General features: G+C 44.3%; 1 protein-coding gene across 1 annotated transcript in view; it reads right to left on the bottom strand.

Annotated features, from left to right (window-relative positions):
- SBF2 (SET binding factor 2) overlaps nt 1–25,546 on the bottom strand; it is a 611,100-nt gene that overhangs the window by 246,884 nt on the left and 338,670 nt on the right. Inside the window, exon 7 of the mRNA XM_054970260.1 lies at nt 11,546–11,678. Within this exon, the coding sequence (XP_054826235.1) occupies nt 11,546–11,678 (133 nt within the window). The remainder of the gene's footprint in view (nt 1–11,545; nt 11,679–25,546) is intronic.

The raw sequence follows: 25,546 nt of genomic DNA, 5'->3' as shown, positions 1-25,546 counted from the left end.
CCCATTGGAGATAATGGGAGCCAGGGATGCCAATTTACTTGCCTGGGCTCCATCGAAATGCATCGCAAAAAAAGTTGCAAAGAAAATGTGGAATGAATTTCAGATAGAATACTCTGGGAGTGGAATGACAGCCCCCAGAGTGCAATGATGGTTCCTAGCTATAGAGTTCGTGCTCCAGGACCAGAAGGACAGGTTTTAGAGTGGAATGACAGTCCTTGGAATAGGCTCAGTGCTCTGGGACTGGAAGGACAGCTCCCAGAGTGCAGTGCAATGACAGCCCCTGGGAGTAAAAGAAGCATTCTGGGACTGGAATGACAGGCACCAGACTGGAATGACAGACCCTGGGAGGAGCAGAAGTGTTCTGAGACTGGAATGACAACTCCCAGAGTGCAATGACAGCCCCTCAGAGCAGAATCTGTGTTCAGGGAAGGAATGACAGGTTGCACAGTGGAATGACAGCCCCTGGTAGTAGTAGAAGCATTCTTGGAGTGGAATTACAGGCACCACAATGGAATGACAGCCCCTGGGAGTAGCAGAAGTGTTCTTGGACTGGAATGACAGCCTGTCATGCCTCAGGTAGGGTGAGCCACCTTACGCTGCCACCACTCTGGGATTTAGGGTCCCTTGGGAAGGCCCAGAGTACCCTCCCAACCCTTCTGATCTCTGTAGCTTGGCCAATAAACAGGTGTGAGGACCCAGCAGAGTAACAACAAACAAAAGGGTTTATTTACAAGGAGGTCAGTTAATATCAAACAAGCAAGGTGCATTAGCAACAATAGATGAGTAAAAGCAAAATAAACAAAAGGCCCTAGCGTGACTGAACACACTGTCCCGCTGTCTGCCAGGTCTGTCTTCTCACCCTACCTGGATGAGGGCCTCTCCCCCTAGTAGAAACCTCTTCTGGTCTGCTCCCTGGGAGAAAGAACTCAGTCTTTTTTCTTCCCAGACTTATATAGCACCAGCCCCCTGTGTTCTGATTGGCCAAAAAGGGCACAAAAATGGCCCATGGGCTCCTGGGAATTGTAGGCAGGCCTACTCCCACTGCTAACAGGCTTCCAAGGCCTTCCTAGGCCTTCCTGGCACAGCCAGATCATGACACCCCCCCCACCAGACCAAATCACGGGGTCCAGACATCCGGATCACCATTGATGCGGTCGGCAACCAGGGATCTGGGCTGTGCTCTGCCAGCTCTGGGATAAGATGGCAAGCAATAACTTCCCGAGAATGATAGGGCTTCAAGGAGTTAGCATGATAAACCCGGGGAGGAAGGTCTGTGTCTGGTGACTGGACTACATATTTCACCTCCCCCATGCGGTCCTTGATCTGGCAAGGCCCCTCCCAGGAAGCGTCCATCTTATTGCTCTTTATAGGGTTCATCACCATAACTAAGTCACCAGCTTTGTAAACCTGCTCCCTGGCCTTTTTATCTGTTTACATTGGGTTTCTTGCAGCTGATTATGGGCTAGTGTTAAAGCTTCCTTTAGGTAGTTCTGAAGCTTGTCCACAAAGTCCAAAACATTAGTCTCTGGGGTAGGTAGCACCAGGAAGATGCTGTTATCGCGCAATTTCACGCAAGAACATGTTGTGTTCTGGCAAAAGGTAAGCCGTGTGGAAACGGCCCTGGAAAGAGACTGATTAGAGACAGGTAGCTCCTTACGAGGGCCCACATAGCACACAAATAGAGATTTTGACCTTCTGAAAGGGTGTGTTCTGTTTAAATAATATAATAAAGCTTGTTTAACATCTAATGTGTGTAGTGTGCATTCAGAGTCTGATGTAGGGTCTGGGCAAAAAACTGGCAATGTCAACCTTTGATGGAGGTGAAATCTTGAAACTTTCTTCGGGGTGAACTGGAGAATGGAGTGTAAGGTGACCATTTGTGGGAAGAACTACAGGAATGGTGAGTTTATTCATAGTGTACCCTATTCTCCCACCCTATTCAGGGAGGTAATAGCTATGAGGAAGGCCACCTTCCATGACAGCAGAGCTAAGGTACATTCAGCCAATGGTTCAAATAGTGATAGCATTAGTTGGGCCAGAACCAAGGAAAGGCTCCATTGTGGAACAGGGGCAGTTCTTGGTGGAAGTGTTTAGTACCCCTTTCAGAAACTGCTTAGATGCAAGATGAGAGATAAGAGTCCTACTGTCTATGGGTTTGTGGAAGGCTGAAATGGCAGGCAGGTGGACCTTAATAATGAGGCCATTAAGCCTTTGTATAGGAGTGAGAGTAGGTAGTTAAACACCACTGGTATGGGACAGGAAAACGGGGATTGTCCCCTTTGAGTCACCCAATTTGTGAAATTGTTCCATTTGTGTTCATAGGAAATCCTGGTAGATGGTTTCCTGGCACTGAGTAGGACTTGAGTCACCTCCTTGGAGAATTGGTATGGGCAGGAAACAATAGCCATGCTGTGAAGTTGAGTGTGGTCACATCATGGTGCAGTATCTGACCCCTCTTCAGGAGGTCCAGAACCCATAGGAGGTGTTGAAAACATCCCTTGGCCATTTCCCAAAGAAGGGGAAACCAATCTCAACGGGGCCAGAATGGGGCTATCAGAATGCAGTGCGTGTGATAATATTTGATTCTGCACAGGACCTGGAGCAGTAGTGGTATAGGGGGAAAAGCATAGAATGTCCCCCTGTTCCAAGGTATTTGAAATGCATCTCCAAGGTAGTTGCAGTCTAAGTCAGCCCAGGAGCAAAACTTCTTGGCTTTGGCATTGTCAGAGGTGGCAAAAAGGTCAACCTCCCGGAATCCACACAGTGAAAAAAATGGGTGCAAGTATCTGCCGTTGATTGACAGATACTTTTGTGATGCAGCTTGAAGAGTCTGCTTAGGGAGTCTGTCCTGATATTTGTGGTACTGGTGATGTGTATCACGTGGTAAAGAGTGTTGTTCTGAATGGCCCAAAGTCAAAGTAGTGTAGTGTCTCTGCATAGTGTCAACGACGCAGTTCCTTCATGTTTGTTGACGTAATAAAGCGCCGTGGTGTTGTCTGTTTGCACTTGGACTCCCTTGTTACATAAGAGACCTGCAAAAGAGGTAAGTGAATAGCGTATTGCTCTCAACTCCAAGACATTTATGTGAAGTGTGGTTTCAGCAGGTGACCAGATGTCCTGTATTGACAAGTCCTCATAATGGGCTCCCCACTCTAAGAGTGAAGCATCAGTAGTGACAATTGTGGATTTCCAGTGAGGAGGGCAAGGAAGGCAGATGCCCAGCTAGTGAGCTGAGGACAACACTGCTAATTTGCCGTGTGGGAGTTTTTGCCACTTGACTATCTGCTTGGATCAAAAGACAAATCGTGAGTGGTATCTGCATTCCTAAGACTGCTTGCCGGGGTGGGGGTGGGGCTTTTTTGCTGAGACGGAGGTTTTGGCATTGGTTCCTGCCGCAACATTTGGAATCTGGGAAAGTTATCTTCACTCATAGCAGTGTTGGAGCCGATAATCGACATCAAGCCTTCTGCTCCTCATTTCTTGATGTTAGAAGAGACTAATTTAAGTTAATGAAGAGAGATTTTCTCCAAGACAATAAGATAACATTCTTTGGGGAGAGAGCCTTTTTTTAAGGAGATATAAAGGACGTTTGAATAAATCTTTTTTATTCCAGCTTTTTGGAAGACTTATAGACCTGGGAAGTGAAAAGTCTAAAGACTGAATGTTTATTCAAGATTTATTAATGTAGATTTGGACGTTTTTAGGGGGGAAGTACTTTTGTGATTAAAAGCATTGCTTAGTAAAGGAACAGTTAAGCTGGGAAAGTGAAACTGGTAAAACAACTATTTGTTTTGGCTATCCAAGATAAGAGCACCTGGACTCTGTTATTGTTTTCTTTCTCTTGCTATGGCAATGGGACTTGGAAGAGATACTGTTGCTATAGTGCAGAAGAGGCACTACAAAGAGAATTTTAGATGTCTACTGCCACTCTGTGGCGCCTTCTGGCAACTACAGAAATATTTACAAAGTTATGACAACTACAAAAGAACTACTGGGGATCTCGAGATCTTCCAGAAATGGAACAATTTCAGAAATATTTTCAACAAATGACTGATAAGATGGATGAGTTGGGGAAGAATTTGGGGGCCAAAATAGACTCCCTTGAGAAACAAATAGACAAAAGAATTGTTGCTTTGAGAGATCAAATGACAAAGCAAGTTCAAAAATTGGACCAATCTATGAAACAAGTCTCTGTAGAAGTGAATCAAATTAAGGAGAAAGTGGAGACATTACAAAACAAAGTAGATTCTCATGATAGTCTGATTGGAAAACAATTAGACAGCCTGGCACTGTTAGAAATGCAAGAAAAAGAATTTGCCCTGAGGTTTAGATCCATCCCAAAAGAAGATGGTGAGGACATTCTAGACAAAATGACTGTGGCTTTAGCAGAGTTGTTGGACTGGGATCAGGATGCAATGCAAATGGAAATTGATTGCATATATAGAATTAACTCTAAATTTGCTAAAATGAGAAAACTCCCAAGAGATGTGCTGGTCTACTTTGTAAGAAGAGTGAAGGAGCAAATTCTACAACAGCACTATACCACAAAATTAATAATTGGTGATGCCCAGATTATAGTTTTGAAAGAAATTCCCATCCGATTTCTGCGTGAGCGCAAGGATTATAGCTTTCTGGTGGAAAAGCTAAAACAGAAAAATATTGCTTTTCGATGATAGGTCTTTATGCTCCAAATGAGGATAAAACTGGATTTTATAAAAAAATTGGGGATTGTTTAACAGATGTAACATATGAAAACTATTGTTTGATGGGTGATTGGAATGGAGTGATCGATCCAAAGATAGATAGATGCTCTGAGAAACATATTAAGATGAACCAGGGTAAACTACCTAAAGCCTTTTTTGATCTAATGGACAATTTGGATCTGATTGATTTGTGGAGACAGAAAAATGGTAACGCAAGAGAATATACTTTTGTTTCAGAAAGACACAGAACTTTCTCAAAAATAGGTATGATTTGGACATCAAGGGACATTGCCACCAAGGTGGTTAAAATAGAGGTCCTACCGAAGACATTTTCAGACCATAACTCCGTATCCATGACTTATAGGGGGAAAAGGGGTACCTTTAGGTGGAGATTAAATGAAGCTCTATTACAAAATGAAGGGACTATCAAAGGCGTTAAAAATAAACTAAAAGAATATTTTGAATTAAACTTAAACAAAGGTACAGATACGAGAATGGTCTGGGATGCAAGTAAAGCATATATTAGAGGTTACCTAATTCAATATAATGCCCAACTGAGAACAAAGAACCAAGAGAAAAAGCAACATATTTTGGAGGAGATAAAGAGCAAAGAAGAAGAACTCAAGAGAGCACCTGGAAATACTAATATATTGCAACATATTAAGATCTTACAACAACAACTATCAATGTTAATGTCAAAAGAAATGGAAATTAAATTGAATTATGCTAAACAAAGAACATTTGAATATGCAAATAAGCCAGGAAAATGGTTGGCTTATAAATTGAGAAAGGAGAGAGCAAAGGGAATGATAATGAAAATACAAGAGGCGGATAAGGCACTAACAGACACAGCAGATATGCAAAAGGCATTTTATCTGTAGTTGTGATGCGTCAGTGGAAAAAATAGATGAATATATTAATAAACAGAAGTTACCTAAAATCACGGAACAACAAAGACAAATTATGAATGGACCTGTAACAGTAAGAGAAGTGGGAAAAGCCATAAAAAGGAGTAAGTTGGGAAAAGCTCCTGGACCAGATGGCCTCCCAAGTAGCTACTACAAGTGTTTTGAGGATGAACTGCTTCAGCCTTTACAAAAGATGACGAACTCTATTTTAGAGGGAGGGAAAATGCCAGACTCATGGAAGGAGGCCAACATAACTTATTCCAAAAGAGGGACAAGATCACACATTGAGAAGAAACTACAGGCCAATATCACTATTAAACAATGACTATAAGCTGTTTGCATTGATCTTGGCAGAAAGACTTAAAAGTATCCTACGGGACATTATTCATGAAGACCAAAGTGGATTCCTACCTAAGAGGCATCTAAAGGACAATGTAAGAACAGTATTGGATATTCTGGAATATTTAGAAAAACATAATGAAAGACAAGTTGCTTTGATTTCCCTAGACGCCGAGAAGGTTTTTGACAACTTAAACTGAAATTTTTTGTTTAAGATATTGGAAGATATGGACTTTGGGGACAATTTTATTAAATGGACTAAGTAAATTTATACAACCCAGACTGCACGGATAGTTGTGGAGAGTTAACTAAACCATGTGGAATACAAAGAGGCACAAGACAAGGCTGCCCATTGTCACCTTTGTTATTTATACTGATGCTTGAAGTTTTGAATAGGGACATAAGACAAGAGAATCCGAGGTGTTAAGGTGAAACAGGAGAATTACAAACTGAGAGCCTTTGCAGATGATTTGGTGTTGATTTTGAACGGAATTGAAACTCTAATGACAAAATTGAAAGAATTTGGTGTAGTGGCCGGTTTTAAGGTTAATAAGCAGAAAACCAAAGTCTTAACTAAAAATATGAAAATACAAAATCAAATGAAACTTGAGAGCATAACAGGGTTTAAAGTTGAGAAAAAGGTAAAATACTTGGGTATTACTTTGTCAAATATAAACTGTATGTTATTCCAAAATAATTATATTAAGACTGGAAAGAAATTAAAAGGGATATGCTAAGATAAAATTCAATTATCGCTGTTGGGAAGAATCGCTACAATTAAAATGAATGTCTTATCTAGAATGTTATTCCTATTTCAGACAATTTCTGTATTGACAACAGAGACACCATTTAAGCAATGGCAGAAGGATATATCGAGATTTATATGGCAAGGCAAAAAGCCAAGGGTTAAATTTAAGGTTCTACAGGATGCAAAAGAAAGAGGAGGTCTGGGCCTCCCAGATTTGAGATTATATGTTGCGCCTAACTGTTTGGTTTGGATGAAGGAATGGATACTGCTAAAAAATAGAAGATTACTGGACCTGGAAGGGCATGATCTAAAATTTGGGTGGCATGAGTATCTATGGTATGACAAAGTTAAAGCCAACACAGAGATTAATAATCATTATGTAAGGCGTGCAATCCTGAGAGTATGGAATAAGTTTTGTTATTTTGAACTTAAGTTTTGTTCGAAAATACCTCTCTGGCTGTCATCGCAAGAAGCTCATATTAGAAGGGAAATGGTTAGTTCACCTTAATGGTTAACTTATCAGGATTTACTGTAATTCTCTCAAGACCAAGTTAAAATTAAATCAAGAGAGGACTTAGCAGCAGAAGGACATGCCTGTCAGTGGTTTTCATACATGCAAATTTTGGAGAGATTCAAACTAGATAAGAGTCATTATGACTTTGAGAAATCTAAAACTGAATTTGAAATAGCCCTTTGTACAAATGATGAACATGTTATTTCTAAAATGTAAAAACTTTTGTTGAGGTTTGAGACGGAGGAAGAGCAAGTAAAAGAATGTATGATTAAATGGGCAAAAAAATATGGACATGATATATTAATGGAGCAATGGGAAAATATGTAGACAAGAGGGCTGAAATTTACATTAAGCTCCAGTATTAAAGAAAATTTTTACAAAATGATGTATCGTTGGTATATGACTCTTGAAAAATTGGCTAGAATGTATAAGGGGGCGTCAAATGTATGTTGGAAATGTGCTAAACAAGAAGGGACATTTCTTCATAGGTGGTGGACACGTAAGAAAGCAAAGAGTTTTTGGTTGCAGATACAATCATCGATTCAGAAGATTTTGAAGATTAAACTTCAGCTGAAACCAGAGACTTTTCTGTTGGGAATAATGGACAGCCAGTTGGAAAAAAAGTTTTAGAACACTGTTCTTATACTTTATTACAGCAGCAAAAGTACTTTATGCACAAAAGTGGAAAAGTACAACATTGCCTACAGTGGAGGAATGGTTGACAAAAGTTTTGGAGTTTGTGTTAATGGCAAAACCTACTGCATTAATTAGAGAAAGGACATTAGTTAACTTCTTGACTGAATGGAAACCGTTAATAGACTTTTTGCATGAAATGGAGAACAAGGATTTGTTATCCCTCCTCTTCTCCCAGATGTAAGGTGGGGATAGGTGGAGGTGATGGTGTCGACAGGTGTCGAAGAATCTCCTACTCAATGATGAGAGATGGGGTGGAGGAAGACAAACGATGCTTGCCACTGTGAGAGAGTGTAAATGCAGGTCTTTTCAGATGTTTAGTCTTGGCTTTGGCTTTCTTAGCGATCCGTTCTGATAAGGCATGTTCAGACCTGGTCGATTCAGAGTGCCTTCAGTCTGCTCACTCATGCCTACAACATTCGTTTCGATTAGCTCAACTTGCACTTGGGCTGAGTGTCGGTTCCCACTGCTGTTGGTTCCGATGTTGTCAACAGAGCCGATTGGGGTTGTGGATGGTCAGATCGCTTTGCCTTCAGAACCAAGGTTTCAGAATGGGCAGTCGGGTCTGGCTCAGCGGATGACTTAGCTGCTGGTCTGGAGGATCCCGACAACACCATCTCCCATAGGGCTCCCTTCAAACAGGATGCTCGATTGCTGCTTGCCTTAGGGGTAAACCTTTGGCATTGGCAGCAAGCCACTACGTTATGAGACTCACTCAGGCATAACAGGCATAGGCTGTGCTTGTCAGTGTGCAGCATCTTAGTGTCGCACTTGGAACATTTTTTGAACAACGCTTTGAGTGACATGACTAGGTGATTGAAGTGACGAGAAGCGAAGTGTGAAGAACCTCTCTCACCAGTGGCAAAAGAAGAACTGAGGGACAAGGAGGGGTGCTCCAGTCTTTGGCACAGCGTTTGGGTGGGAAGACGCCGTGCATGTGTGTTGAGACTGGGAGTGTCCACTCTAGATTTGTAGAACTAGAAACCTCTCTTTGAAGCAGGCCTGCGTGTGGGGCTACACAGAAGAACAAAGAACCATGGTTCTGAGTTAACTGGCACAAATGGGACTTTTTGACCACAAAAGGAGGGGTTCCAAAAGTAAATTATAACTACAACCAGGGAATCACCCTAAGAACCCACATACACTACCAGGTGTATCTATTCACATTTAGTAATTAAAGTGCAGGTGCTCATACATATTACAATATACACAATAATTACAAAGCTCATTAATTCCTCTGCAGTCAATCAATAGATATAAAGTGCTCAGTCCCGTATAATACTTCCAGTTATCAATGTATAGATGTGTCCTGTATTCAGTCCACGAAAATCACAATAATTCCATAGAAATCATACAAAAGCAGCAGACATCTCACAGCCTGAAGATTCCAGGGAGCAATTGAGGCTCCAAGAAGCCGAAAACCCCCAGGTAGTTGGCAACGAGCCTGCCAGCGATTAAATTCACTCGTTTCAATATTTCTTCGTCTCGGCCAATTTTCTTGAATCACGGACTATTGGTCCTCCTAATTAAGTGCTATCTTCGTCAGTTTGTTGGGTTCTACATTTCCAAAGAAGAACTGAGGGACAAGGAGGGGTGCTCCAGTCTTTGGCACAGCATTTGGGTGGGAAGATGCCGTGCACGTGTGTTGCGACTGGGAGTGTCCACTCTAGATTTGTAGAACTAGAAACCTCTCTTTGAAGCAGGCCTGCGTGTGGGGCTGCACAGAAGAACAAAAACGAATACCATGGTTCTGAGTTAACTGGCACAAATGGGACTTTGTCATGTAAGAAATAATGAGGAAGTAGGTACATACCCAGTGAGCCTTCATATCCGCATGCATAATGATAAGAGGAACCATATGGAGAGTAACGGAACTGATGGCATCTTAGATGATGAGCCAGTTCCAGTTGTTTGTTATTGTCAGATGGAATCAAGGAATCTCTATACCTTTCAGCAGGCCGTACTGGAGAAGGCTGCAGTGGGGAAATAGTTGAAAATGTTTAATGACTCCAGGAATTTCACCCTCTGAGATAGATAGAACTGAAGCAGAGCAAGATCTTGGAGTTGGTAATGGAGTTCTTGGAACCATGGATGGACTTGATGTAACCAAAGCGTTTGGACCAGAAGAGGATTTCTTCCTCTTATGAGCCTTCCATATTGAGGATTTATCAATATGGTTTAACTTGAGTTTAGCCTTTTTATCAGGTGGCTCAGACTGGCACTGAGGTAAAACTAACAAGGATGCTGCTGGAACCCACTGGTAATTGTGAGCCATGTCAGGTGCCGAACAGGCTGATAGATCCCAGGAGGCCCATTCTGGGCTCTGTGGTCCTTTATCTGCAGCAGTTTGATTGGAGTCAGTGGAGCCCTTCAGGGCTGACTCCCAAAGAGCAGCTTTAAACTATTATGCCCATTCATGGCACACTTCAGGTGTGAATTGCTTGCTGACTGCACACCGCAAGATGTCATGGCCTTCACCAAGAAAGAAGAGGCATTTTTCATGACCATCTGATTGGACCATCTTTGTTCCACAACGAGATAACTTCTCAAAGAGGGCCTTCAACATCATAGAACCGAAGGCCCTGACTTGCATACAGCTTGATGGATCCAAGGAGAAGAAAAAGGAGATGTCTTTCTTTAGTGGTGGCAAAAGAACGAGGAAGGGAGCCACTCACCCCACCTTTTACAGCTGTGCCTGGAGGAAAAGTGCACAAAAGACTAGGCAGGCACCTCCCGCCTCTAGGAGTTTTGAAATATCTATGGCTGACCTAATCATGCGCAGATACCATGTGGGACTGCACAGAAGACTCAATGATGACCATGTCCCATTCAATGAGATTCTGTTCCCAGACTCCCCATTGAGAAAACATTTCAAGACAAAGAATCTGCCTGGAATCCAGAGAAAACTATGGGTGGAGGTTGAAATGAGATAAATATTTCCAGCATATGCACTTAATTTGTGAATGTGCCAGGTCTACATTTACTTTAAACCACTATGAAATAATTAGAAGCTAATCAAAATCTACAATATTTCTTAATAATCCTTTGTAGAGTGAATGCTCTAAAAGTTCACCCCTTACAACACAGATTCTTTGGTTTGGATCCTGCAGGTGGAAATAGTTCTACCCACAGAAATGCTGCGCTGGATTCAAAACCATGTTCTTTTTATTCTGTCCTCAGTTCTGACTTTTGGTAAAGAATTTAATACTATTTGGTGCTCTTTTTGCTTCTTACAAAATTATCAAGCATTTTGACACAATTATCATCTTAAAAATATAATGTATTAAAATATGTTTCTAGTCAGGATGAAAATTCAAGATCTCTGAATTTCAGCCACAATGGCTAAACGACAGGCTACCAAAACTAGGCTTCCTTTGGGTCTTCCCTCATGTCACCCAAGCTTCATATGAAAACAAATAACATGATTTGTCCCGCTGTATGGGTACCCAGAGTAACTTGGGACCTCTGGAATTTTGCTTCCCTTGTCTTGGCAGTCTGTTTGGAAACAGGAAATACTGAACAAAATATAAAGGTTTTTTTATTAGATAAAACTTTGTATAAACCTTGAGACTACAAATATAAAGAAGAATGACACGCTAAAATATGAATTTCAATTTCAGAATTGCATAATAAAACTTACCTGTATTTTAGGGGAAATATCAGAGACTCTAGTGCTCTACAGGCATCGCTCAGTCTTTGGAAACTTGCAGAATGAAAAAGGACCTTGTTTTCTGTAAGGACTGCACAGAACAGGCTCAGGACATTTTGAATTCCTTTGTTTAAAAAAGGTAAAAAATTTAAAATATAAATGCATTGCTAAAACATAAAAATAGATGAAGTAATTAAAATTCTTGGACTTGCAGTAGGAAAATCTATGGTAAGAATATGTGTTACACCTTTGGGATTTTCTCTTTTCATTGACTATCAATTTGGGGATTTTTTAAAGTTGGCACATCACATTATGATTATTTCCCTATGGTTGGTCTTTTAGACCTCCTTCAAGATATTTGGTCCTATTTTCTTAAATGGCACTCAAGAGTGACCTCAGATTATTTACAACTACTTGTTTGTCAGGAGCTAGGCAAGTGGTTAACTGATCAAACTTTAAATAATGTCTCTTGCCTTATGCTGCCTTTGGTTCAGACTTATACTAGTTCAGACTCATGTGAGAAACTGCAGAAGATTAGCTAACTGAAAAATGTAACTGTGACAGACAGGACTTGTTCCAGCTCCGCCTGTCTGAGTAACAGCCAATGAGAGCTGGTGGAATGCTGGGTCAGTGACAGCAGGAGTCCATTGGAAGAGAGTTATTGAGGGGAGAAGATTTGAGGCTGCTAAGAGGAGCAGCAGAAACATAGCTGGCTATTAATCTGTTCCCCAATACCCCTGGGCAGTAGCTGGGTGAGGGGAAGTAAATAGAATGGGAATGGGCTGGGTGCCTATCTGGTGGAGCCTCTGGAATAGGAGTGAGGGGACCTGGTATGGATGTGGGTCAGGGTTCTCTGCCTGAAAATTAGAGGTAAATCAGTGGTGTGTTGTGACTGCTCTTAACTGCCTGTGAAGCCCCCAAACCTGGATAGGGAGGTTTCTGGTCGGTGGTGGTATGTAAGGGGGTCACAACAATCAATTCCTTCAAGAACCTAAAATAATGAATAAGATGGAAATAAATATGGCAAAAGGTATCCTACTATTGCTATAAGTCAGCTGCTTAAGGTATGTGATCAAGTGCATTATTTATTACTGCTGGCCTGGATCCTATGGTGCAGATCCATCAGCACAACAGAATTTCTGTTTGCAGAGGGCAATTTTTGCAGATTCTCCCTTGCTATTTTGCCCCTACACTGTTCTTGAGTGTCCAATAACCCACAGGACCATAATTTTTGGGAATACAGAAAGCTGCAATCTGTGTGGGGGGGAGGGAGTTGCTTGTGCTGATTATGATCCAAGCCATTATTTGCAGTATTTGTACACTGTCTTTCAGTAGTTATTTTAAGGCACTTTATAACATAACAACAACAAAACAACACAATAAAGACCAAAGCCAAAAATATTAAAAACTAACAACATCCAGAAAAATAAATCACTATTAGGATCAATCCTTTGTATCAAAATAAAATTGGTACTAATAAATGGCTCACACAGGCTTGCTGAGAATGTATGCCTTATAGTGTAATCTTGTGGGGGGGGGGGTGCGCCAGCCATGAGGTGTGTGTGTGTGTGTGTATATATATATATATATATATATATATATATATATATATATAAAAGCAGAGTATGGTAGCAGAGTATATTAGCGCAGTGGAAATAAGTAGACAGACTTCTGTGGTTCTAGCTCTATAAGAATACTTTACTACATAGTCGGATAAAAATGGTAAATTGGTAGGAAAAATAATAAACACGTTCTGACCACATCTTGATGGCTAGACTAGGACACTTAGAGAGAAATTTAGAGACTGAACATACAGATGAAGAGACTCTCACATTGAACAAAGAGCAATAAAACCTTAGTACATGTTGCTAGCTAATTGCCCCCCCCAATATACCAGCTCATCCAATAGACAATCCTGGATTCCTTCTGTGAGTGCCCCCCTCGACAGGCACTCCCTCCTGCCACCGCGCTGTGGCGCCCTTGCTGTGCGGGCGGGTCTGTTGCCCCCGAGCCACCTTGCTGCAGTGGGCGGGGCCATTGGCTGACCAGGAAAGGGGGGTGGGTGCCTCTCTCTTGGCCTCAGAGGGGACTGGCGGGCAGGGGGCGGGCCCCTGACATTTCCGGTCCCTTGGGAGCACCAGCCCTTACTGCAGGGCAGGTCTCCCTTGCTCTCCTCCTTGGCCAGAGGTCTTCCACCCCCTTTTATACTGGCAGCTTCCTTTCTGCTGTCCTTACCCTCTCTACGTCCCTCCCCCCCAAGCCAATCCCACCAGCCGGGCCACCACAGGCCACACCAGCTTCCCCCTTCCCCTGGCCCTGGTAGGGCCGCGTGCGCCCCGCCCCTCTCCCCCGTTGGCTCTGGTCGGGGTGAGGCCAGACGCCAGCTCCTCAGGCTCGGGACAGTGGCAGGTGCGTGGGGGCGGTGTCTCTCGCCGCGCTCTCCCACCTGCAGGTGGGTGCAGGGCCTGCGCTCAGCTTCAGCCGGGCTGCCTCCTAGCTGCTCCCAGCGGCTCGCCGCCTTCCCGGGCCGTGGCAGCCTCTGGCAGCGGTGCGGGCTCCGCGCCGCCAGCGGGGCAAGCCTCCAGGCCCCCAGCCCCATCAGAGCCTCCCTGGGCGTTTCGGGGTGACGGGCCGCTGCTCCTCTCGCTGCCTGTCTTCTGGCCACTGCGCGCCCCGGCTCTGGTTCCCGTGCCGCCACGCTCGGTCTCGGTGGCGGCCGTTCTGGGCTGGGCCGCAGCGTCCCTAGCCTCGCCAGGCCCAACTGCCGGGCTGAAGGTAAGTTGGGCCCGGGGGCGGGTAGGCTGGGGCGGGTGGCTGAGCCATCCCCGGACACCTTCATTAAGACTAAAGACTCCCACTTTCTCTGGAAAGAACTTCTCTCGATGCCTAAGTGGTCCTATGCTAACTAGCTATCTGACTAAATAAACAGAATAACAATTTAACTCTTTCATGACTGAAGATAGGACACTTGCAAAAAGTCTAACAAATCGGAAGTAGAGTTACACTGAATCCATTCATTTCAATGGATTCAGAACTTAATAACTCTCCTGTTAGTCTGCCTCTAAAATGAGGCGAAGCATATCGCCTAAGGGTAAGGCATTCTACAGAGCTGGAATGAGTACCAAGAAGAACTTTCTCTCAGTGAACGCCAAAAGATATAAATAGGATCTTGCCACAGGGAGAGGAAGATTACATAAGGCAGATGTGTTCCCTTGGACATTACTAGGGTGAGTTTGTGTAAGGCACAATTTTCTTGCATAAATCAGGGGCTCACTCTCTCTCCCCTCTCCCCACTCCATATGTATGAAAAGATTGCTAGCATAACCCAAATCCCCCAGCTTTTTCTCAGCAAGATAGAAATCATGGGTGGGTGATTATGGTGAAAAAAAAAGTAGAAAAATGTTTTATTTTCACTGTTACATGAAAAAACTACTTTGCAATGTATGAATAAGTCTTTTAAAAAACTTAATTCTAATGCCTTAGATGCTTAAAAGATTATTAACTCAGATCAACATTTTCCTTTGAAATTATTATGCACAGAGGTACAGAAATTGTACTATGAAAGATATACAACCAAAGCATATTATTTTGGCAATATTTGTGTATCTATATAAACACACACACACACACACCTTTTATATATTCTCCATGTGTTAGTGTGACTGTGGTAATCTGCTTATTACTTAAGCTAAATATTACTTACATTCTAGCAATTTTCTGTATAAATTGAAAAGCTTGATGGTTACTAGTTCTACAACAAGAATAAATGTAAAAAATTCTGCTACTGTTGCATATTTAATTTTGAAGGACTAAAATACACACCTATTTCAGAACATTGACATTTTAATACTGTACAAAAAGTATCACCACATTAAAGCATTTTTACAGATATTTGCCAAAAATGCATGGGGTGTGTTTGTGATGATTTTGCAAAGTTTCTACACACATACAAGTATACAGATCAGCGTGTATATAATAACTGTGACCTTTCCTGGCTGCTAATAATATATTAATGTTGAACTGGGCAACAGCAGACCTTACCTTAGGCTTAAAAACTATGCTTTCAAATGTTTGTCTTCCCCTGCAAACTATCTGAAATGACTTGGGGATTTCTTCAACAGATAGCAAAGTCTGCGATCAATAACAGGACTTATTATATCTGATGCCCTTAAAACACATTTCAGCATCAGCAGAGAAGAGTAAAGGAAAACAGAAGCGCACCAGAGAGTAGTATGCTGCCTCCTCTTGCTTCCTTGCTTGCAACACTATGATCCTTTTCTCTGTTTCTCTAAATCCCATCTCACTTCCCAAACTGTCTCAAAAGGCATAAAAAATCCCTTTTGATCTCTTCTACCTGAAGGATGTCAATCTCTCATATGAACATTGTTAGGAATACCAGGTCCCTTGGTGGGGGTGGGGGATCCCCCACTTCTAATCTCTGCCCCCCGCCACCACTCACCTGGCCAGCAGGGGAAATGGCAGGGAAACAGGCCTCCCAGGAGCACTCCCGGAGCAGTGCGCCTGTACTTAGCAGTGGGCCAAATAGGCCCACTGCGAAGTGCAGTAGCGCTCCTGGGCCCAGCATGATGATGTCACTTCCCGGAAGTGACATCATGCTGCCCCAGGAATATGCATGTGCAAAGCGCACATGTGAAGACATTGCAAAAGGTGAGTGTCAGGTTTCCCCGTCCCATCAGGAGGGTAAGAGAACCTGGCAACCGTAAATACTGCTGAAGTAGTAACTGAGGCCTAGTTTGAGAGCCCTTGTCTTTGATAGTTAGTAATTAGATGGTTTCTGTGGTAGCACTCGAATCACTAAGTACTGTTTCCAGAGATATCTACATGACTTCTTCAGTTATCTTCTGGAACCAAGTGAAATCTGTTTTATTTTCTTGAGACTTTAATGGGACATATGGCATTGTTTCTTTGCCATTCACAGTTGTATTTTGCTGAGGTTCTTTCAGTCAATTCATTACCTGGTGCTTTTAGTCATCAGCACACAATGACATCACATCTGGGAGTGACATCATCATGCAGGCCCCAGGAGTGCTCACATACTTTATGTTGATTCTAAAAGAATCAGCTTTTTGGGGGCCCAAATCAGCCTGGCACACAGTGTGGAAGCACTCCTGGGGCCCTGTACAATGACATAATTCCTTGGAGTGACATTGTTTTGCCACTCAAGGAACATGCCCCAGGAAGCCCTTTCCTGTGCCTCCCCCCCACTGGCCAGGTGAGTGGTGGTGGAGGTTAGAGGCTGGGAGCAAGAGATTCCCCGCCCCCACCAGGGGACCAACAACCATAATTTCTTCTTTCCATTCCCTGGCTCCCATTAGCCTCTCCCCTCTTCTTGCTTCCTTTTATCTTTTCCATTAAACTGCCAACCTATATTTATCTACTCCCTCTCTCTTCAGCTTTCCTACTGCCTTTCCTCTCCTGAAAGCTACTCCCTGAAAAAATCTTTAATACAGGAAGTCAAAGATATTGATATACTTCCAAGAACATTTGCTGATCATAATTTGATATTGCTTAAAATAAATGATGACCCTAAGAAACTTAGATGGAGATTAAATGTTCAATGGTTGAAAAACAATTTGTGCAAGAGGCAAAGGAAGAAATGAAATATTATTTTCAACAAAATATAAATTCAGAAACACATATGAGAATTGTTTGGGATGCAAGTAAAGCCTTTTTCAGAGGATTAGCGATAACATATGTGACCAAGCAGAAACGGGAAATTAAGTATTATTCACCTATATCTTTATTAAACTGTGATTATAAAATATTTTACTCAATATTAGCTACGAGGTTGAAAAAAATACTACAGGAAATAATACATCAAGATCAAGCCAGATTCCTCCCTAAAAGACAAATGAGAAATAATATCAGAACTACTTTAAATTTACAGGAATATTATGAAGCACACCCGGAAAACGCGATGGCTATGATATTTTTGGATGCTGAAAAAGCTTTTGATAATGTCAGTTGGCAATTTTTTATAGAGCAAATGAAAGAAATGGACTTTGGAGTAAACTTCATAAGAGCAATAGAGCTATATACAAAAACCAAAACATTAATAATGATTTGACTGATACAATCTGGATAGAAAAATGGACAAGACAAGGGTGTCCATTCTCATCTTTGATTTTTGTACTGACTTTGGAAGTACTGATAAGAGCTATTAGAAAGGATCCTACAATTAAAAGAGCAACGGTTAAAGGACATAAATATAAATTGTAGGCATTTGCTGATGATATAAATGTTCATATTAGAAGATTCAATGGACTCTATAGAGCAATTAATGTATCATATTAAAGAGTATAGTGAAATGGTAAGAATGAAGGTGAAATATCAAAAGACAAAAGTTATTACAAAAAAACATGACCTCAATACAAGAAGTGGAATTAATTAAGTCGTCAGGATTTCAATCAGAAAAGAAAAGAAAATACTTGGGAGTATATATGTCATGGCCCAGTATGGGCTCAGTGAGAGCGAGGACTCCTCCTCAGGAGGACAGGGGCTTCGTGTAGCCAGCCAGGACTCCTCAGGAGAAGAGGAGCTCCATGTAGCCAGCCCTGACTCAGCAGAGGCTGGTAATCAGGAACCACAGCTGCTGGCTAATCGGAGCCTACACCCAGCAGCTGAAGCAGAGCCATCAGTACTCTCCAGCCCCAGCACCACAGGGGAAGCTCAGCCAGGGACTTCCACAGGGGAAGCTCAGTCAGGGACTGCCAGCACCACAGGTGAAGCCCAGCCAGGGCCTTCCACCCCCCCAGGTTCACCCACGCCCAGAGAGCGCCGCAGACAGCGCCAGAGACTGGAACTGCAGGAGAGACGGCGCAGTGCTCGTCTCCTGAGCCGACGCCAGCTGCTGGAGAGCGATGATGAGTAGCTTCAGGATGGAGCCCCAGCAGCTGGCTGAAAACCACGCCGGGCTAAAAAGCCAGTCAGGAGCAACAGCCAGGCGTGCAGGCAACTGCCTGCAACCACTCCGTGTTCTGTGGACCTTGCCCGTGCCTGCTTTTGGACCTGACGCTATCGGTAACTGACCTTGGACTGTGCTTGACCTTGCTCTTGGACTCTGGACTCACTCCTGGCGGTTTCTCATGTTCTGACCACCAGTCTGACCTGGCTTTCGCTCTTGGAACTCCCCTCAGACTCTGGCATTAAGGTTTGGACTCGAACCACCCTGCTTGGGCTGGCTCAGCCCATGACAGATTGCTTCCACCCCACTTCCCGGTACGGACGCAGCAATGCCCACCCCAGGAAGCCTGGCAATGCTACAGGACCAGGTGCTGCAATTAACCCAAGCACTGGTGACTTTGCAGCAGCAGATTGCTACTTGTCGCCCTTGCTGCACCTCTGCCTGCAAAATGCCCAATGAAGCCTCCTGACAGTTTTGAGGGCAATGTGGAAGAATTCCCAGCGTTTCTTGCCCAGTGCCAGCTATACATTGAGCTCCGGGCCAGAGACTTTCCTACGGATAAAATCAAAGTTTGCTTCATCCTCAGCCTGTTAAAGGGGCAGGCAGCAAGATGGGCCACGCCCTTGTTACTGGCCAAATCCCCTCTGCTGGGGGACTTTCCAAACTTCATGGCTCACATTACCGCTGCCTTTGCAAACCCTCTGAAAGCCGTCAAAGCAAACCAGAAATTCCGCGCCCTCACCCAGGGGAACAGGACTGTGGCTCAATATACCACAGAATTCCAGCTACTGGCTCAGGACCTAGACTGGAACGAGGCAGCCCTCGTGGACCAGTACCTGGAAGGGCTGTCCGATGAAGTTCTCGATGAAGTGGCCCGATCGGAACAGCCGGGGGAACTGCAGGCGGTCATTCTCCTATGCCTATGAAACGAGGGGCGACTGGAGAGCAGGAAAACAGCCCGTGCATTGAGCCATCGGCCTCCGCCCAGAGCCTCACCCGAAGACAGGGATAAGCCTGCGCAGTTAGGTGGGCCTCGTACCCACTTGCCTCCAGAGGAAAAGGAGCAACGCCAGGCCCACCACCTCTGTTGGTACTGTGGTGAGGCGGGCCACTATGCCGACAGCTGCCCTGCAAAGAAGAAAATCTCACCTACAGGGCGGAAGCAGCCTCCTGTAAAACAACTGGTTGGGGTGGCCAGTGCCTCTGACGACCATCCTGAACCTTTCCTGGTGACAGTGAAGCTTTGCTTACCTGACGGCCGGTGGCTGTTTGTGTATGCCATGATAGATTCGGGAGCCTCCCGCTGTTTCATGGATGCTCACTTCGCAGCCCAGCACAAAATTCCTCTTCGGTCCAAGGAGGCACCCACCATAGTTGAAGCCATTGACGGGCGCCTGCTGTGCTCTGGCCCAGTGGTCAAAGAGAGACCCAGCCACTCGTGCTACGAATCCAGCAGCATCAGGAGAAGCTCTGCTTTGAAGTTGCGAGTACACCTCGGTTCCCCCCCCATCTTGGGACTTTCCTGGCTCAGCCTTCACGACCCCATCGTCAGGTGGGCCCAACTGGACCTCCAATTTCGGGACCCATGTCCGCACCTGACCCAGCCTACAGTCCTGGCCACTGTCACAGCTGCACCAACCTCTTCCACTCTCCCCAACCTGTATATGGACTTCCAGGATGTGTTTGAGAAGAAGGGAGCGGACCAACTTCCCCCTCACCGGCCATATGACTGTGCCATTGATCTGCTTCCAGGCTCACCCCTGCCGATGGGACGCCTGTATTCACTGTCAGAGCCCAAGCTGGCTGCACTCAGGGATTTTCTTGCCAAAAACCTGCAGCGGGGGTTCATCCGCCCGTCTACGTCGCCCACCTCTGCTCCCGTATTATTTGTCAAAAAGAAAAGTGGGGAACTCCGGTTATGCAATGATTACCGGGCCCTGAATAAAATCACTGTCCGAGACAGGTACCCACTTCCCCTGATCGCTGACCTACTAGAGCAATTGAAGGGAGCCCAGATCTATACCAAACTTGACCTTCGGGGGCATATAACCTGGTGCGCATCCGGAAAGGTGATGAGAGGAAGACAGCTTTCAGTACTCGATATGGACAGTATGAGTACGTTGTGATGCCATTCAGGCTCACCAATGCACCAGCTGTGTTCCAGAGGTTCATGAACGACATCTTTCGCGACCTCCTGGATCAGTTTGTCATCATTTATTTGGATGACATCTTGATTTATTCCCGGGATCCTGCAGACCATCCACGGCATGTACGAACCGTGCTCCAGCGACTACGGCAACATGGTCTGTTTGCCAAGTTGGAAAAGTGTGCCTTCCACCTCCAGGCGGTGGAATTCCTTGGCCATGTAATCTCACCCTGAGGGATTCAGATGGACCCCAGGAAGGTTGAGGCCATACAGACTTGGCAAGCCCCCTGTTCCCGAAAGGATGTGCAGCGTTTTCTGGGCTTCGCCAATTATTATCGCCAGTTTATCCCAGGCTTTGCCGAGACTACTGTACCACTGACGCAGCTACTGCGGCTCCAGGTGCCATTCCAATGGACTCCTGGAGCAGATCAAGCATTCCAAGCCCTGAAGGGCTGCTTCACTGCTGGACCAGTCTTGCGACACCCAGACCCCCAGCTGCCATTCACTGTGGAGGCGGATGCTTCTAGCACCGCGATTGGGGCCGTACTTTCCCAGTGAGAGACATCCTCAAGCCCTCTGCAACCCTGCGCCTATTACTCCCGCCAGCTCACCCCAGCAGAGAAAAACTATACCACCTGGGAGTGGGAATTACTCGCCATCAAGGCGGCCTTTGAGGTTTGGCGGCACCACCTCGAGGGGGCACCTCGAGGGGGCATGACACTCGGTCCAGGTACACACTGACCACCGAAATCTGGAACACCTCCAGCTTGTCGCCTGAACCAGAGACAGATCCGGTGGTCCTTATTCTTTTCCCGGTTCAACTTTAAAATCACCTATGTGCCCAGCTCCCAGAATAAACGAGCCGATGCCCTCTCGAGAAAGCCAGAGTATGCTTCACCGGCTGGAGAGGAACATCCCCTGACCACCATATTACCTCCAGAAACTCTTGCAGCCGTCCAAACTACCCAGGGACTCTCTGCCAGAATTGCAGGAGTCGTTTGCCCAGAAGCAGCTCCAGGAGCTCCACATGTCCTTACACTCAAATGCAGCCGGATTTGGGGAAGAACATGGCCTGCTCACCCACCGGGGCCAGGTGTATATTCCCCCAGGCCCGTTGCACACCGAGGTACTACAACTGGCACATGATGCCAGGCCTGCTGGACATTTTGGCCGTCACAAAACCACCCACCTACTGACCCGGGAGTTTTGGTGGCCCTGGGTTCAATCTGACATGGCCCGGTATGTGAGCACCTGTGATACCTGCAGACGGGCCAAGGACCACCTTGAGAAACCCTCCGGACTGTTATTACCCCTGCCTACACCCCCGGAGCCCTGGAAGTTTATCTCCATGGACTTTATCACTGACCTGCCCTGCTCCAAAGGTCACACATGTATCCTGGTGGTGGTGGACCTGTTCACTAAGATGGCTCATTTTGTTCCCTGTCCAGGACTTCCCACAGCCCTGGCTACCGCACAGCTCTACTTACAACACATCCTCAGGCTCCATGGGATACCAGACCGTTTGATCACAGACCAGGGAGTCCAATTCACCTCCCAGTTCTGGCGTGCCCTGCATACCCTCCTCGGCACCCAGGTCCACTTGTCCTCTGCACACCACCCCCAATCCAATGGGCAAACTGAATGCACTAATGCAACCCTGGGACAGTACCTGAGATGCTATATGAACTACCAGCAAGATAACTGGGTGGCCCTACTCCCCCTAGCCGAATTCTCCTACAACAATGCAGTGCACACGTCCACCCAACAAACACCCTTCATGGCAAACTATGGATATCACCCTCGGTTCTTCCCCAGCACTACCTCCTCCACTGGTGTTCCTGCTGCCAATGACTACCTCCATGAACTCCAGTCTCTACACCAACTCTTGAATGAGCAGTTGCAACAGGCCAAGGAGGCATACAAGAAGGCTGCAGACCGGAAACGCCAACCCGGTAAACCCTTGAAGGTGGGAGATCAGGTCTGGTGCTCAATCCGCCACATACGGACCCAGAGACCATCCCGAAAACTGGACCCCCGATTTATCGGCCCGTTCACCATCACGGACCAGGTCAACCCTGTGGCTTTTCGACTGCCCTTGCCTCCTACACTCCCGATCCACCCGGTCTTCCATTGATCTCTCCTCATTCCCGCCTCGTCCCCGGACCCACAGAGACCCAAGCCACTTTCTCCCCCGCCGTTGCTTGTTGATGGGCAGGAAGAATATGAAGTCGCCCAGGTCCTGGACTCCCGCTGCCGCCGGGGACAGCTGCAATATCTGGTCGACTGGAAGGGTTATGGCCCAGAAGACCGATCCTGGGAGCCTGCCAGTAACCTCCAAGCTCCAGACATCATCCGCCAGTTCCACAGGGCCTACCCCCAGAAACCCGGTCCATGGAATGGAGGGGGGGCTGAGGGGGGGATGGTGTCATGGCCCAGTCTAGGCTCAGTGAGAGCGAGAACTCCTCCTCAAGAGGAGAGGGGCTTCGTGTAGCCAGCCAGGACTCCTCAGGACTGGCTATAAAAGCCAGTCAGGAGCAACAGCCAGGCGTGGAAGCAATGTGTCTACTGCCTGCAACCACTCTGGACTCACTTCTGGCGGTTTCTCATGTTCTGACCACCTGTTTGACCTGGCTTTCGCTCTTGGAACTCCCCTCAGACTCTGGCATTAAGGTTTGGACTCGAACCACCCTGCTTGGGCTGGCCCAGCCCATGACAATATATATCTGCAAAATGTAGTTCTTTGATGAAAGATAACTATGTGAAACTGCAACAAGAGATCAAGAGAGATTTAGAGAGATGTGGACATCTTCAACTATCATTTATGGGAAGAATTGCAGCCATCAAAATGAATATTCTGCTACGTCTCTTGTTTTTATTTCAAACTATTCCCATCTATATCAATCAATCTTTTTTTAAGGATCTGAATAAGCTAATCTCAAAATTCATCTGGCAAGGAAAAAAACCAAGAATTAAATTGAAAGCATTTCAAGACTTAAAGAAAATGCAGGCTTTTCACTTCCAGATTGGCAAATGTGTTAGAGCATGTTGTTTAGTATGGATGAGAGAGTGGATTATGTTAGATAACCTGAGACTGTTGGCAATTGAAGGCCATGATTTAAAGCTAGGTTGGCATGCATTTGTCTGGTACGGTAAAGCTACTGCCCATAAATAATTTTACAATCAAATGATAAGAAAATCTATTCTTTCAGTATGGGAAAAAGTTGTGTGCTAAAACGCCACAATGGGTCTTCCCCTTGGAAGCTTTCACACACCCGAATGTATTCTCTACAGATAAAATTTTTATTTATAAAGAATTATTGGATGATAAAGGGTCCTTAAAAACAAAAGAAGAATTGATAAAGCAAGATATTAATTTAGACTGCTGGTCAAGAGTACAGATCGAGTCTAGATATTATAAAGATAAAAAATTTGGGTGGGGGGTATATGGAAAAAACTGAGTTTGAAAAATTGTTATGTGCTTCTGATGAAAAGCTGATTTAAAAAATGTATGTATTTTAAATGCGAATGAAGAAGGAAAATAAGGTGGCAAAGGTTGTAATATTAAATGGGCACAAAACTTGGGATATGAGATTGATTCAGAACAATGGAATAAAGAATGGAAGTTTAATATGAAAATAACTAAATCGGTTAAGAGAATTTATATAAAATGTTCTATAGATGGTATTTAACTCCAGACAGATGGGCTAAAATGTATAAGAATATACCAAGTAGCTGTTGGAAATGTGGAAAATGTACAGGAACTTTTTATCATATGTGCCGGACTTGCAAAGCTACACGTAGATTTTGGATAACGACACATACACTGCTCCATACAATTTTACAGATACCAATACCTTTTAAACCGAAACTGTTTCTATTGAACTGCATTTCAGATGAATTCAACAAAGACCAAAAACATTTTATAATACATGCAGTGATAGCAGCTAGAATTTTATTAGCATTTCATTGGAAACAGTAAATAACACCAACTCAAGAAGAACAAGAGGAAAAGATTATGGAAACAGCAGAAATGGATCAATTGACAATGATATTAAGAGGGAAAATGGAAGAGGAGTTTGCCGGATCTTGGATACCATTTTACAATTGGATTTTAAAAAAGCATAAAGATTTGAACATGCCAAAAAATGTAAAAGGACTTAAATGTCTTCTTATTAATAGTATAATTTATTTACTAAGAATGTTTAATGATATACTGAGTATTCTTGTAAGCAGACCATTATGAATACATTTATCTTTTCTTTTTTCCTTAATTTTTTCTTTTTCTCTTCTTCCTTCTTTATACTTTTTCTTTCTTTTCTATCTACTGCTTATTTGAAAAATTAATATATATTTTTTTAAAAAGACCCTCTGGTTGCGTTGCACAGTGACAGCTGGTTTGTACCCAGTTTTGCGATAGAGAACCTGCAATGTTTTGCATGTGGTGACTTACTTTCCCCTGTATCCCCTCCCCATATTATTTCCTATTTTCCTCCTCTTGGCAATTCCCATATCCTTATCTTTTCAGGCTTCCTTTTTTCCTTTCTACCCACCAACCAAGCTACCTTTTGTCTGTCCCTCACCTTCAGCTGTATTTATTATTTATTTACCCCATTTATACTCTGCTGTTCTCTAGAATGAAGACTCCAGGTAAATTATATCATTCACCTCTCCTCTATGTTATTTTCACAACAACCTTGTGAGGTAGGTTAGGCTGAGTGTGTGTGACTGGTTCAAGGTCATACTGAGCTTCCACAGCAGAATGTGGATTCAAACTTGAATCTCCCAGATCCTAGTTTTATACTTAACCCCTCATCACATTGACTTTTGTGTTATGGCTGCTATTACATAGCAGAGAGCAGTCAGACTGGAGTGAGTCTTGCAAGACATGTGTTAGCAAATCACCTGGTGGTGACAGTTTAGT

The sequence above is a fragment of the Eublepharis macularius genome, chromosome 2, assembly GCF_028583425.1.
Source record: "Eublepharis macularius isolate TG4126 chromosome 2, MPM_Emac_v1.0, whole genome shotgun sequence".
NCBI lineage: Eukaryota > Metazoa > Chordata > Lepidosauria > Squamata > Eublepharidae > Eublepharis > Eublepharis macularius.
The sequence above is the reverse complement of the archived record's forward strand: the minus strand, read 5'-3'. Positions and strand labels throughout refer to the sequence as shown.